Source organism: Zonotrichia leucophrys, chromosome 2 (assembly GCF_028769735.1).
Source record: "Zonotrichia leucophrys gambelii isolate GWCS_2022_RI chromosome 2, RI_Zleu_2.0, whole genome shotgun sequence".
Classification (NCBI taxonomy): Eukaryota; Metazoa; Chordata; class Aves; order Passeriformes; family Passerellidae; genus Zonotrichia; species Zonotrichia leucophrys.
In genome coordinates this window covers 74,146,657-74,162,649 of record NC_088171.1, presented here as the reverse complement: position 1 = coordinate 74,162,649, position 15,993 = coordinate 74,146,657, and the positions used below count along the sequence as shown (strand labels likewise).

General features: G+C 34.0%; 1 protein-coding gene across 3 annotated transcripts in view; it reads right to left on the bottom strand.

Moving 5' to 3' along the window:
• Positions 1-15,993, bottom strand: part of CDH9 (cadherin 9) — a 96,864-nt gene that overhangs the window by 41,365 nt on the left and 39,506 nt on the right. For all 3 annotated transcript variants that reach the window (XM_064705449.1, XM_064705450.1, XM_064705448.1), the window contains exon 3: positions 5,124-5,418. In XM_064705449.1, the coding sequence (XP_064561519.1) occupies positions 5,124-5,418 (295 nt within the window). The remainder of the gene's footprint in view (positions 1-5,123; positions 5,419-15,993) is intronic.

The window sequence follows — 15,993 nt, the reverse complement described above, 5'->3', positions numbered from 1 at the left end:
GTGGTGTTTCTTTTGATTGGCTTTTATTTAGGGATTTTTAGCAATGTTTCGCTTGGAAAAATACTTGGAATGATCTTATGCTCATGTAAGCCTTGAAAATGAAAAGAGTAGATTTTACATGTGATTAAAGCTGTATTTTTCATTCTACATGAAGTGAAAATAAAAACAATATTCATGATGCATAACATATATTTAATTTTTCTGAAATATTGGGGGATTTGGACAGGTAGTTCAGACTAGGTCATGCCTGAAGTCCACCAATTCTTCATTGACACCAAGGCTATACCGTAGAATTTGGCATTCTATCTGTTTAAAATTTTCAACCTCTTTTTAAAATTTTCTTCTTTTATTATGTTTTAATTAACCTTTATGGGTCTTCCTAGCCTCGTTTTCTCATTTTCTGAAATTATATTTTATTTAATCAATTTACTAAATCTAACATGATTAACAGGATTCTTCCAGTCCACTCTAGTATTGTTCAAAAATATAGCTATGTTGCTTGTTATGCTTTAGCACTTCAGTACAGCAGATGATTTTATTGAGAAATTCCATGTTATTGAGTTTTAGAATGTTTTAAACTAACTTTCTCATTCAACTTTTGAAGTCAATATCAGTTTAATATGATCATTTCTATAAAATTTATCTGGAAATGACTCTGCAGTCAGCTCACTTCAGTGGTTTTGATTACTCCCTGTACTAACTTTGCTACACAGCATTTTAGGTTTACCCATCACACTGTTGGATTGGATCCTATTTAGACATAGCAGGGCTAATTTATATATAACTTGATGACTGCACAAACAAGTGCACAAATAAGCATTCATATTTCCCCAGGGCTTGACTAGGTTGTGCTGAAAATCCACGTTATGCTTTCACTCTTCTTAGTATCAAACTAGTTAAACATGACGGCAGTTTGCTTATTGGTACTGAAAATCACACATTCTGTCAGAGGTGTTGACTTACCATTTTCCCTTGTGTGCTCTAGACATAGTTATTCCAAGAAACAGTCAGTAACACACTGAGAGGTTCATAGTATGATTGCAATTTGAATAACAGATATACACACAGCTGGAAACATTGCTAGAGATGATTCCTCTTCAATTTCTCAATCTAAGTGACATTTCCCTGGGCTGTCATAAATATCTGCTGTCATATTTGTTGGACTTGGCAAACATAACAAATACAATAGTTACGAAAAAAAATTGGTTTGAGACAGAAAATTGGGAAGAGATAAAAAGTTTAAAGAAACTGGGATTTTCCTGCAAATTTTTGACCTGCTTTTCATGAGTGTATTAGTGTGTATAGTATAATCATATCGTGATTTTCAGTCAGAAAACTTCACTGAATAGGTATGCAAAAATGTCCATATACAGTCTAAAAATGTCCCTCATCATTTCCAATGTTTATGTAGGTAATGCAGAAGTACTTTGACTTTTTCATTTCAGCTAGTCTTAATAAAAATTATAACTCTCTTCTGAAGATTCTTTATTTTATTATATTATTCTTATTTTCATCCATTTTTTATAGAGGAAAATATAGAATTAAAGAGCAGGTAATTTTTATTCTGAAATCTTCTGGTTTTTGAAATGCAATTTTGGGATTTTCTCTTTCTTTCTTTCTTTCTTTCTTTCTTTCTTTCTTTCTTTCTTTCTTTCTTTCTTTCTTTCTTTCTTTCTCTTTCTCTTTTTTTCTCTCTTTCTCTCTTTCTCTCTTTCTCTCTTTCTCTCTTTCTCTCTTTCTCTCTTTCTCTCTTTCTCTCTTTTCTTTTCATATTCACATTATATGTTCTCATTTTTTGAGATGTATTACTTTCAAACCAGCAAGAGCCCTAATATGTATTGCTCAATCAATAATTTTTTCTTTTTTCTCTTACTTTATGACAGGGCAGCCAGGAGGGCCAGCCATGTCAGGAGGGTGCATGAGGCACAGCATCTCCAGGTAGGAAAGGAAAGGAAAGGAAAGGAAAGGAAAGGAAAGGAAAGGAAAGGAAAGGAAAGGAAAGGAAAGGAAAGGAAAGGAAAGGAAAGGGAAAAGGGGAAGGGAAAGGAAAAGGGAAAGGGAAAGGGAAAGGGAAAGGAAAGGAAAGGAAAGGGGGAAAGGGAAAGGGAAAGGAAAGGGAAAGGGAAAGGGAAAGGGAAAGGGAAAGGGAAAGGGAAAGGGAAAGGGAAAGGGAAAGGGAAAGGGAAAGGGAAAGGGAAAAAGGAAAGGAAAGGAAAGGAAAGGAAAGGAAAGGAGAAGGAGAAGAGGAGAGAAAGAGGAGAGGAGAGGAGAGGAGAGGAGAGGAGAGGAGAGGAGAGGGGAGAGAGGAGAGGAGAGGAGAGGAGAGGAGAGGAGAGGAGAGGAGAGGAGAGGAGAGGAGAGGAGAGGAGAGAGAGGAGAGGAGAGGAGAGGAGAGGAGAGGAGAAGGAGAGGAAGGAGAGGAAGGAGAAAGAAAGAAAAGAAAAGAAAAGAAAAGAAAAGAAAAGAAAAGAAAAGAAAAGAAAAGAAAAGAAAAGAAAAGAAAAGAAAAGAAAAGAAAAGAAAAGAAAAGAAAAGAAAAGAAAAGAAAAGAGAAAGAGAAGGTGTCTATTAGAGAACATCCAAATGAGGGCAACAAAGACGGAGAAGGGCCTTGAGGGAAAGCTGCATGAGGAATGACTGAACCCACTTGTTCTGCTCAGCCTGGACAAGAGGACACTTAGGGGACCCATTGCAGTTACAACTTCCTTGTGAGAGGAAGAGGAAGGCCAGACACTGATCTCTTCTCTGTGGTTACCAGGGGCAGGACCTGAGGGAATGGACTGAAGTTGTGTCAGGGGAGGTTTTGGTTCAATATTAGAAAAAGGTTCTTCACCCAGAGGGTGGTTGGGCACTGGAACAGGCTCACCAGGGTACTGGTCACAGCACCAGCCTGATGAGGTCCAAAAGCATTTGGACAATGCTTTTAGCAACAAGGTGTTCTTGGGGTGTCCTGCTCAGGGCCAGGAGTTGGATTTCAATGATGCTTGAGGTTCTCTCCCCGTTCAGGAAAGTCCGTGATACTGTGGTTCTATGACTTGTTTTACACAACACTCCAACCTCAAATTACACTTTAAATTCTACAGGAGAGAAGTAAGTAAAATGTTAGGGGCTACTACTTTAAAAACTTTAACTTCTAGGCTTTTAGTTAAGTTGATTTTTTTCAAAAAAAATTGTACAAAAGGGATTCTAAGTAGAAATATATATATATGTGTGTAGTCTTATTTACATCTGTATGTACATCCTGACTCTTGAATTAGCATTCCTATGATTGAAATTCAGAAATATAGAATATCTATTTCTAGAATGGACTGGTTTGGATTTGGGTTCTTATTCTATTCTGCTTTAAAAAAATACAAAACTACTTTTATTCATTCAAATTCAAAAGCTAAAACATCCCATTCCAGTGTTTTTTATATTCCTAAATGCCAATTAAATGTCAACCAAGCAGAGGAAAGAGTAACCCAGATCCGTTATTTTGTCTTCATATTAGAACCTAGAGGACATTTTTGATGTTTATATTCTTTTTCTTAAGGAAATTATTTTTCAAAGTAAAACTCACCTTTTCTTGTGTCTTTTAAGGGCACTCTCCCAGCTTAAAGTACATTATGGTACTTATGCTGTCACCCTCTTCATCAAATATAAACATTTCATAGACTTAGGATTTCTCAGGCAGTGCCAAGGCACTGGATCATGTTCACGTCTCTTTTATTCATGTCTCTCCATTGACTTTAATAAAGATGGACTAAGTGATAATATTAAACATGAACATCATTTTTTCCCTATCTATTCCCATAGAGTTCTCTTCTTACAAATATATTTCAAATTAAATATGACAGGTGATCTGCCAACATTTTTCTCTTAGTGATTATCAGCAAAGTAAATTTTGAATGAAAAGGATTACCCTGTTTTCCCTATATTTTTAAAGGAAGCGTGCTTGGCCTCCTCACATTGCACATGGTAGTGTATTTGTTCCTTTCTCATGCTTACAAAATATTATTTTATTATTGTAAAATATTTTATAAGTACATTATAAATTATTTTATCTTATAAAAAAATAAAATAGTATATATACTCATGTTTATAAAATAAATTCTAGTTCTCTTATTCTTCTACTGCACTCTGAGATATTAGCTTCTGGGAATTATTTTGTAAAGATGCATATTAATCACAAGATTATTTTATATTACTTTCTCTTAACAATGCCATCATTCATGACTGATTTTGCAAAGCATTACAGTAAATCGTGAAAAGCAAATAACTCTTGAAAAATTTTCTGTTAGTTGTTTCCCATAGCCAAGGGATTTTATGTTTACTTATCTTATGAGAGAAACTGTCTCTGTTGTAAAAAAGTGAAGCACTTAGGTAATCATGATAACTTCTGATGAATGTGTGCTGATGAATACTATCTATCACTTTATTTATTTGAACAAAACTCAGAGAATTATTTTCCTGTTATCCTGTATTTCTCACATCTACTGTAACTCCACATTTTTACTTTTCATTTCAGCAGTTATAAATAGTTGTAAGTTTTTACCCGTAAAGAAAAATATAATAATAATATTCTAAATATATTATAATATATAATATAAAAATGTCCATCTTAAAATGAACAAGCAAACAAACAAACAAACAACCAGCCAAAAAGAACTATCAATACTGATAAAAAAAGAAGGGAAAAAATCATAAAAACATATTTTTTCACCACTTTGATGTATTGATTGATTTACATACTTACACACTTACAGTTGTTTCAGTCTAAAGGTACAAATAGTTTTGATAAATTAGACCTTAAAATACAAAGATGATACTCTTCATGCAAATGATAATGTCAGCTGTGACAAAACTATGTAGTAACTGATGAGACAGCCATACATGCTGCATTTCTTGATGGTCCCAGTGGACTTGAAGGACTAAAGAGTAGCTTATTGCATGGAAAAAGGATTAAAAAGGGGATAATGATGAAACAAATTAATAAAAGCAGAAATCAATTATTTATGGTACATTGCTGGCAACAGAAATTGTTCCAAGGATATTCAGAGCAGCTAGTAGCAAGTGTCTCAAATAATAAATTACTTATAAGTTCCCAATCAGATAAAATATTTTTGTAAAGAGTTTTTACCTACCAACTCCAGACATCTCCGGAATACTGGCGGTGTACATGTCCTTGGTGAATTTTGGTTCATTGTCATTGATATCGTGGATTTTAATGATAAATTCAGACTCTGGTTCCACTTGTCTTCCAGTTTTTCTGTCTATAGCCTTGGCACGTAGCACGTACAGGGACTTTTCTTCTCTGTCCAATTTCTTTGCAGCATGAATATCTCCTGTATTTTCATCTATAATGAACAGACTGCCAGCCCCATCTCCCGTTAATATGTATTTTAAATTTCCATCTCCTTTATCTTGGTCAGTGTGTAGCTTCAGAGAGGTAGAAAAGAAGAATTTTATAAATATATATGTATTGTTATTACAGATCAAATAATTCAGCACATATGAATAAGTCTGTACAATCTTGACTATAATTGGGGTCAGTAGTGGTTATCTTCTGTCAGTCTGTTGGAAAAATTGAAAATTTTAGGCTCAGTCATACACAAAAAAATAGCTGCAAACAAACCCATAAGGACAGAGGAGGATCAAGAGGATGTTGGAATGCTATTTTAAATAACAAATTTATAACAAAAAATTCTATTTCTTTTAACAGTCTGACCAGAAACTACCAGAATTCTACTTTTAGAAAATGACAGGAACTGTAAAACTCCCAAATTTCTATCTGTAAAATAACTCTTGTCTTGTCTTTACTGGTTGTTGGTAGGCAAGGCAATTGGTTACCTTGAAACAAAATAGAAAAAAAGAGTTTTAAGTATCAGAGATTCTGAACTTCTCCAAATCACCTATAAATGTTCTGATTTAAGTAACTTATGTTTCTAGTTGTATTATTTTCTTATTTTATTTTTTTTAAGGAACATTTTGCCTCTGCTGATTACTTCCTTCTTTCTAGTTCTCTCCACACAGAAGAAATAATTTTCAAGAACACTGGGAGGTAAATGTTCAAAGCATAGAGAGGGCTTTAACAATCTTTTCCTACTCAACCTCTTTAAGAGTTCAAAATTCTGTCCCTATGAACTTACAGGCACTGATTGATTTGCCATACAGCACCATTATGAAAAAGTGTGTACAACCAAAATCAAAACAGTGTGTACAAACAAAATCAAGACATCAAATCTGACCCAGGCACTAGAAATTCTCACATAATGCTCTTCTTCAGGAGTCTATTCCTTTTATTTCATTTACATGGCCCTGTAGTTCATTTTTATGAGCTTCTGCAGTAAATTTTCCTTATATAAATCCTTACAGTCACATCTGGCCACAAATTGGTGACTTGAGTGCTTCTCAAGCATGGACAGAGAGAATCTTATCTTGGCATGTTTTCTACTTCTCTGAATAGAAAAATGTAGTATATCAACAACCTGAGAAAATCTTGTTCAGTATAAATAATGGTGTTACTCTAGAGAGTCACTAGAACACCAAGTTTATTTTTGCTGCATCTTTCCTTGTTTCTGTATTCCTGTCAGTGTTTACCTTCATGTTTCATAGCTGAGCCATTGAACATTTTTTTTATTATTCTACCTGCATGAAGAATGATTGCAATAGATTTTGTCCAAATTATTCACTTTAATTTTTAATTTTCTTTTAAAAACGTGTCATAACACTAGACACCAAACACTATCTGCTACTGTTTTGGTCTTCCAGAGGTAAGACTGGAGAAGATAACCATCCAAGGTAGGTCATCTCACAGTAAGTTTTAGTGCCTTCTGCGTTCAGTGTCTATCTGTAATAATTACCCATGAAAATTATTAAGGATTGCATGGTCATCTGCTAAAAAAAGGGTCCACACATGAAAAGGTGCAGATGAATAGCAGGCTCTAAACATAAATATTACAAACTTGCCAACCTCATTTTGACTGCTCGTATGAGCAACTCTTCTGGTCATCAGCCAGGGTCTACAACCTCTTGAAAGGGACAATAATAAGCAAACGGTGGGAGCAGTGATTTTCTCTAACAAGAGGTTCCAATACAAAAAACATGTCTGTCCATTGCCGTTCCTTTACCCATCTTCCTAACAATATACACACCCTCCAGAGATTAGGTTCATTTATTTTATCCAGCTGTTCAAACTATCTACAAAGAGGTCAGGTAACTCAAACTTTGATAGGTATTTTAAACTTCCTACTTGTCTCAAGTTTCTACCAAATGATAAACAGAATTTTCAAGCATGATGAAATTTTGACTAAAATGTGATTTCCTAGCAATGAAGAGTTCTACCATCAGTTGACAATTTACTACTAGGAAGTACTAAAAGTATGTTTGCAAGCTATCGCTTGTCCCAAATGTGACAATTTCCAATTCCTATGTATGTTTTGTTTTGCTCTTCACATTAGAGCAATCTCCATTTATCTGTGAAGCAATTTTGCAACATCATAACTTGTGAGAAAGAAAAGAGACCATTTTCTTATATAATAATAAATAAAGTAAAATATTATCTAGCATCTTATAAAAATAAAATACTAGTTGTGTAAAACACAGCAATCAAGCCATCTTCTTCCTATTTAGAATTATATAAATACAAAATATGCTTTCAACTTCTGAGGCAGAGTAACTTCAAATAACATTTGGAAGGTTTATGCAAAATTAGTATACTGATATATATATATATTTGTAAAGAGACACTGTAATGTAATTTTGACTAATCTATTCTGTTTCTTGATGAAGAGTAATCTTGTATGACCTGCTTAAATATTTTGAATTTGTAATACAAACCATAATTCCAGCTTTTCAAATGTTAATTATTCTACTTAAAATCTACAGAAAATGGCCTGCAGTAAATCGCATGCAAAAATGTGATGTGTTATAATAATCATGCCTTTTTATTGACTAAAACCAAGGAACAAGAACATAAGAATTTTTTAATTCCTGTTTCCTGTTACAGTAAATACATTTACATACAAAATAATTTGTAGAATTTTTTCATTCGTAAGCTGTTCAGGCGTGTGAAAGAGGCTCAGATGTTCAAACTGGAAAAATACATATGATTCTGAAGTAATCCTTGACTGCTGTCATTTCCTTCTACCTTTTGCAGATTCAGCGAGTCTGGGAATGACCACCATTCACAGAAAGCAAAACATCATTCCTTTTATTTATTCTACATGACCTTTCTCTAATTGGATTGAGGTAGGTTAGAAAGCAAAAACTTCACATGGGTGGAGCACAAACTTTTCAAACATTTCCTTTCTCATATCACAAATTAATCATTCTGCAAGTCAGAAACATGAAACACTTTGATAAATGCAAAAAAACCCCATGACCAACACCCCTGCTACTCCCAAATCAAACCTACAAAGAAAAATCGAAACAAACCTTGCTCAAAAATCCCAAACAAATGCAGATGATGCATCAGATTCTTAATATGTATATATAGTACATATTGACAGCTGATAACAAAAGCCACTGCCATAATTAATTTGAAACATGTCGGAATGAAGACATAACCCAGATACACTGCTGAGAACCTGGATATTTCTTAATATTCCCATGCACACTTTTCTCTCTTTTTAGTCTTCTATGTGTCTGGCTAAAAAATTCTCAACAAAAATTTTCCTGTGCATCACCAGGCACAAAGATATTAGTAATGATTAGGGGAATGGCAACCACCTATTTTTTAATAACGTATATCTTATGAATATGGGCACCCTTATAAATAGTCTCACAATTCTTTTTTTTCTTTTCTTTTTTTTACTTAGATGAAGTGTGTCTCTCAAATTTGGCCATCTATCCGGTTTTGTGAACTAAATTTTTATGTGATGGGATAATTGAGATCTTGATATTCTCAAAAATCTTGACATAATTTTATGTGGATCACTGTTATTCTATTTTTCAATGAAAAAATGAGTAAGCATGCAGAGATTACCTCAGAGTTCTGAAGCATAATTCTATTTTCCCTAAATCAAGTACCTTGCTCCACTAGTTTACACCTCATCCTTATTTAGTACACAATATTTATCATAAAAGGTGTTTATGACATATATTTCTGGTTTTAGGCAGTATTTTTTTTTACTAGGCACTCTTAGTATGTCTGAGGCTAATTTATGACTTCTCTGAAAAGTGCTGTTATGCACAGTAGACAAGATATCAGTATTCTTTGAAGTGAAAATTTATCTCAAATTGTTAGTTTCAGGAATTGGTATGGAATGTCAAACAAAATATAGAGTAAGAAAAAAAAGGGAATATTATCTTAGAAAAGAGTTCCTTAAAGGTCCATGTTTCTTATTAATTCTGTTTTGATTTACTAAATTTCCAGTAAACTGCGGTTGATCTCCTCTTAACTGTTGTTAATAAACAGTAACTCTTTTCAAGTTAGGCAGACATATAATCAATGGAAGAGGAGAGAATCAATGGACACAGTTAACAAATTATATAGTGATATGAATGCATTTACTGCATTGAGAAGAAAGAAATCACCAGACTTCATTTAGATTTCATTTTATTTGCAGTTTTCTTCCGTACAACTATTGTAGCAGAAGAAAAGGAGGGAAAAAAAGCAATAAGAGCTGCTTATTAGTAGTGATGGTTATGAATAAGTACAATGAAAACACTTATTTAGTTGCCTAAATTCAGAAAAGAGGTATAATCTCCTTTTTGGAGAAGGGAGAGGGGAAATTAGAGACAAAGACATTGGGAGAGGGCAGACTCATGTTTATGTTTAGGTAGGCACTCTGCTAATGCTTATAAATTAGGAGGTTTACAGTGTGCCTCTGTATCTTGGCTTAGAAAAAGATCTATTACTACAGATCTCTTACCTCCACTGTCTCCACACGCACAGTTGCATCCTGCAGAGGAATCCTGACGTCCTGTGGTCTATTTGCCTGAAAATACTTTCTAGCAGGAGAGAACAATTTTCTTTCCTTACTTTTAAAGTGAAGAAAATACACTGGGGGGGTTTTGTGGGCAAACAAACTCTTTGGTGGCACTAAATTGGCACATCTGCATATTTTAGGGAGACAAAGACCAGACTAATTTCCACATTGTCCTGGTGGAACTACTACCAGAACACAAGTGAACACCCTCTTTAAGGGTCTGTTTATGAATCAGGATTGCGTGGCACAGCAAAGTTAGAATAGAGATGCACATGGGAGGCTGAAAAGGTGCAGAGTTCTAAAGTCAGAAATATTTTAAAGGTGGGAGGAAATTTCAGATGTTTCATAAGCCATAAGCATTATATCAATAGCTCTACAGCTAGAGAGTGTTGGGGTTAGGTATGTGCCCAGAACTCCTGGATCTGGGAAATGTGTAGAGAAAGAATAATAGACTGTACATGGAATGAACTATCAACATGAATTACGTTATTAACTGTCAGACTTATCATGATTCTTTGAAATATCCTTCTATCTGTTTAAATTTTAAAACACTAAGTATTATAGAAAAAAATGGGAAGACACATGGAAGCATAAGCTATTCAGGTCTGTCCAAAGTGACCCTTTCTAAAACTAGAGAAAAATTAAGAATTTTTCTGTATTTGTAGGATTCTTCAAAAATCTTTTAATCACAGTTTTTAGCTAAAGCTCCTGGCCTGAGGGAAAAAACATGCTAAGTAAAGGAAAATGTGTGTATGTTTCTTCTACAAAGCCATGTGTCTATTTACATCAAATTTCTATTCATATATGGTGATTATATGGTGCTATTTATTCTGAAACTGTGAAACAGAAATTGAGTTTTCCAAGTTATACCAGTATGTATTAAAACACAAATTGATTTGAGCTTGGGAATTTGACTGTAATTATCGTTCTTGGTTGCTCCAATTAAAGAAGGTTGCGTATATAAAGGTAGGAAAGACAGTATTTGTGAAAGAGGATAAGTATTACCTGAAACAAAATAATTTAATTCTAATCAAAAAATGAAAGTGGTGTGCTTGAAATAAGGGCTGGTATCATCTCAGCCAAACCTAAAATCTCACATACAATGTATTGAGTGCTAGTGACAGGCAGGATATTAGCTAGTGCCCCTACTGTATAATTTCAGACCTAAGTGAGATCTGCAGCAGTTAGGATACAGCATCAACAGCAGCTCAGCCAATATTCTCTTTCATTAGCATTTTAAGTAATTAAAAACTCTAAAGACTACTTAATAGCTGCAGTAGTTCTTCAGTGTGGATTGAAGTAGCAGTGCATGAATTGCTTTAATTTCCTATTTATATGTGTTTAATCAAAAGTTTTATGTATATGCTAAATGGCAATGTATTTACCTGACTTGAATTTGTGACATCAGCACACACTTCTTAATTAAACAACCAGACTCTCTGTGTGATGGTAACCTAAGTGACTGTATATTAAACAAGGCAAATGACATTTACTTTCCTTATCTTCTGCTTTCCAGCATCTGGTTCTTGTGTTCAGCTGTCTATTGTTAGCAATTCTCTAGAGAATGATATTGCAAAAAACGCTGCTAACATCAGCTGCAGGTTCTGATTTTTACTAAATACTTAAGGGCAAATCTTGTTTCCATTCAGGAAGAGTTCAGCAGAATTCTTAGTAGTCTTTTAGTTAGAATGACACAAACACAAGATGGGGAAATTCTATATAAGTATTCTGCAGACATAGGAAGGAATCCTGAAAATCAGAGCTGTATCCTCATGCACCTCCTTACCCTTCTTACCTTCTGTGTCTCCTGTGCCCTTTATAAGTTGTAGTTAAACCCGCAAAAATGGTTGCATCCTTACTCCTGCACAAAGAACTGGATTTCAGAGCACATAATTTTTTTCTCTCTACTCTCCAAATCAACACCTGAGTTATAGGTTTTCAGACTGATGAAAAGAGTCGATTTTTTTTTTGCTATTATTTATGGCTTGCCATACACAGACATTTGTCAGTTCCATAACATAAGATACAGATTTAGAGGAAGTGACTCCAGTCATCAATTGTGTCCATAGGTCAGAAATTATGACATCATAACACCACCACTGCCACTTTAATCAATCTCTGGAAAAGGTGCTAAATCCATCATTATTTTAAAGGTTTCACAATAGCAGAGGATATATTTTTCTTTCACCAGAAACTCCTGAGTGAAATGTCTGCGTAAATGACTTTCCTTGTTGTTTCAGAGGCACTCAAAATGTCCTTTGGTTCCAAAAGATGTGCACAGAGATTGGCAGGAATAAAAGCTCTGGCCTAGAAGGAACATGGGTTTGTCACATGGATGGATTACCTCCTACTCTCTGCAGAACTAATTGCTCTGAGCTCAGCTCTGTACTAATAAGCTTATAAGAAATACTCTAATAGGGGAGACCAATGGTTTTTTAGCCAAGTACTTTATCTCAGAGGCAACAGGAGGTGCTGGTTTAAGAGAGCAGTCATTCTGACCATTTTATTTTTTGATTATGTTAGTGTCCCTGCCTCCCTGACCCCAGAATTTAGAACTTTTAGACTATGTTAGACCTGTATTTGGTTTCATGATTTGTTCTATTTTCTTTCAGGAATATGATGCCCTTTAACTTGTCTGGGTATTCATTGCCCTAACTTTGAACAAGGACTGTATTGACTAAATATACTGAGTGTTTAAGTGTTTCCAGGAATGGGGTCATCCACAACAACCTCAAGAATATATCAGTAATATGATTATTTGAGTATTTTGTCACTTCTGATCATAATTTCATGTGCATAAATATATATATATATGTGTATTTATACTTAAAGACAGTTGTGCACTGATCGAGACTGCATGGTTTTTAGGAAGTCATACAGTATAATGGAATAGTAGGATATTGAGATGTAAACCAATATGATCAGAGGTGTTTTTGGCCTTAAATATGTAAACAGACTTCCAGGATTTCAGCACCAAGCAAACAAAATCATACTACAGGTCTGCTGACTGAATTTTTTTTAAGGTCCTGGATATGCAGTTTCCAGAAATACTCAAAATATATTATTTACTCTCCTTAAAACATACTTGTTTCTTACATGAATGCATTTCAAATCTGAAAAGTTATTATGTTGTTTCATGCTTATTGATTCCTAATGACGTCTACCACAAAGATTAATTCTAAAATTATGTATTTTTCCTAAGATCATGCTTTGCAAACTGGTAAAAAAAAATATTTTGTGGACACTGTGCACACCTCACTAGAAGAAATTAATTCATTCCTCAATACTAAATTCAGAATTCCATTGTTGTGTGGTGGTACATTAAATATCTTAAATGTTTATTTAAAAACAAATTTTCAAATGAACAGTACAGAAAAGAAGACAAGGTCATTTTTTTTCACTGTTGAAATTATCATTAAGGTACTTTGTTACTGCTTATTTATTGACAGTGTTGATTAAAAAAAAGAAAAGAAGAAAAACATAAACTGAAGTTAATTTTAATTAACTGTTTATAATTATAACTCTTTTAAATTGTACTGTTTCTCTGTTCTGCTGTCTCAAAAATGTAAATTGTCATACCAACTCAAGAGTAGTCAGTGAAAGTATCCTGTAGAGTTATCCATGTCATACCTTCATCAGTGTGAGTGCAATTCCCCTGCCCCATGTCTGTTCCAAGACAGGCATATGCCCAATCCCTGGAAAAAACTGGGAGAGTCTCAAAAGTAGGTATATCAAAGAAAAGGATTTAATCAGGACAGGGCATAATAAGAACCAAGCCTTGAATCTGTATTATGATAAGGTAGCTTCGTAGAGGAAGCTATTTTTTCAAGAAGAATGTCATGAAAACCAGTAGTTAAGAAAAAAATGTTTAATCTATTTTTTTCTTTTTCTTATCTGTCACTCATTTTGCATTTTTTGAAATTTGCTTTACTTACTCATATAGTCCTTTCAAATCCTGTTTCAAAATTTGAAAAGTCATAACTGTAATGAGGGCAAAGACAAGGCAGTGGCTGGGATAGTTATCAACACTCCTTAATGACTTCCATGGCCCCACAGAAACTGGTGAGTGTAACTACATTTGGAGGGTGCCTGAGATGGACTTCAGGTTCTGCATAAGCCACAGGCTGATTGTAGCTGTCTGATCAAACCTGAGGATTGTGGCTTAGAGGGGAGCCAGGACAAGGCTCCCTGGGGCTTCAATGAAAACTCCGTGAAAGAGAAGTAGTGCCTAGAGAAATCAAAGTGTAAGGCCCAAACCAAGCCTAAAGCCCTGCACACCAACAGTGTTGCTTCATGTTTAATTTAATAGCTGAATCTGCAAACTGGTCAGATGAAGTGAGATTAAGAAGGAGAAATTAGACAGTGCAGGAGATATTTAGCAAGAATTCAAAAAATAAAAGTTTTGTAATGCAAATAATAATGAAAAAGGAAAAAACGCAGGAGGTGCGTAAGGGAATAGCTATATTATTAGTTCAACAGCAAGGATAGTCAAAGCATTTGCATGTTGTTAAGGCAGATAAAATTCTGAATGCATCGATGTTAATGTTGTAATAACTTTATGAAAAAATTTTGTAGGGGGAGAACTGGAGAATTCAATGATGACTGTCTCCATTCTTTTCTGAAATCTATTTTTGTCTAAGAAAATTCTCTGTCCTTAGGAGAAGGACACAACACACATAACAAAACTGATTGTTTTGTTAATTATCCTGCATCTTCAACTGGAGTCAAATGTTGACCATGACCTTGTTAATCATTTGAAAATAGATTTTAAGATAGAAATTGGGATTTTGTTATTAATAAAATAAGGGAACTGAAGTGTTTTTTTTCAAATTTTTTTCACTCTTGATGAATGCTCTCCTTTCTATCTTGATTTCTCCAAATAGATAAGCCTTGCCAATCTGAGAATTTGTCCCTATTCCATTCTGCATCAAACTGTTGTCATTGACTTGTTCTGTGATCTCAAATCACTGTTTCAGAGACTCTGTTTTCTCCTCCTCAGAAGAGATGTTTTGTCAGCGCCTGTATTTAATGTAAAAAACTTTGATAAATTTCATTGAATTATACTTATGGATGTGGAAATTATTAATCCTAGAATCATGACTTTAACTTTTGACTTATCCTTTTCTCTTATATTCGCATCAAAGACATCAGTGTAAATCCTTTCTTTATCGTGAAGATAAACCAGCGATTTACATGGATATAACACACAGATATATATTTCCAAAAATTTTAGGACAATAAAAGGACTTTAAATTATAGGGGTGAGGGTGGGGGGTTATTTCTTCTTTTTCTTTTACACAACATGGAGTCAGACCAGATTTAGCCACTGGAGCTACAAAAAAATTAATTGCAGTATTTATAATAAGATGAAAACAGAATGAGCGATTCCTGTTTCCCTCCGTAATTTTGAGGCACTGAATAATTTCTTCTTCTACAGATTCATATTTTTCCCTTCACTTCATGCCTTTCTGTATGTGATTCTAAATTTTTCATATGGAGTGTGTGGCAATCAAACCATGACCTCTTCCATTTCATAATTACTAGCCTTTACGGAGATTAATGTATTTGCATGTTCCATGAAATTTAGAGTTAAAAAATAACTCAACATACTTTAATGATTTATTTTGCTTTCTTGCAACAACCTTCCTTCCATTTGCTTCAGTGATGATGGATACAGAAATATTTGTTTCCATGCCAAATTCCTCTTTAAATTTATTTTATTGTTCACACCAATTGCTTATATATAATTTATATAGGTTTAAAATTAAAGGCAAATGTTAATTTATTTTAGTCACTTGTTTTGCATAGAACATGCAGTCTTTTTTTTTCCTCTTTTTTTAAAAATTATTGTTTTACAGGGATGTTAATCTCATCCTTTTAAATGCAAATAATGTAATGGTAGAGAGAAAGGGAAAGAAAATACTTTTAATATTTGATTTTTCATTTCTTAATTTGTTCTTATCAGTCAGCTACCTGTTGTATATAAACATTTAATGCTCAGTTTCCTCTTGGTGTTTGTCAGTGTTCATTCATCAGAAATGCTTATTAAAAAGAAAAATATATTTACTTCCACAATCCCTGT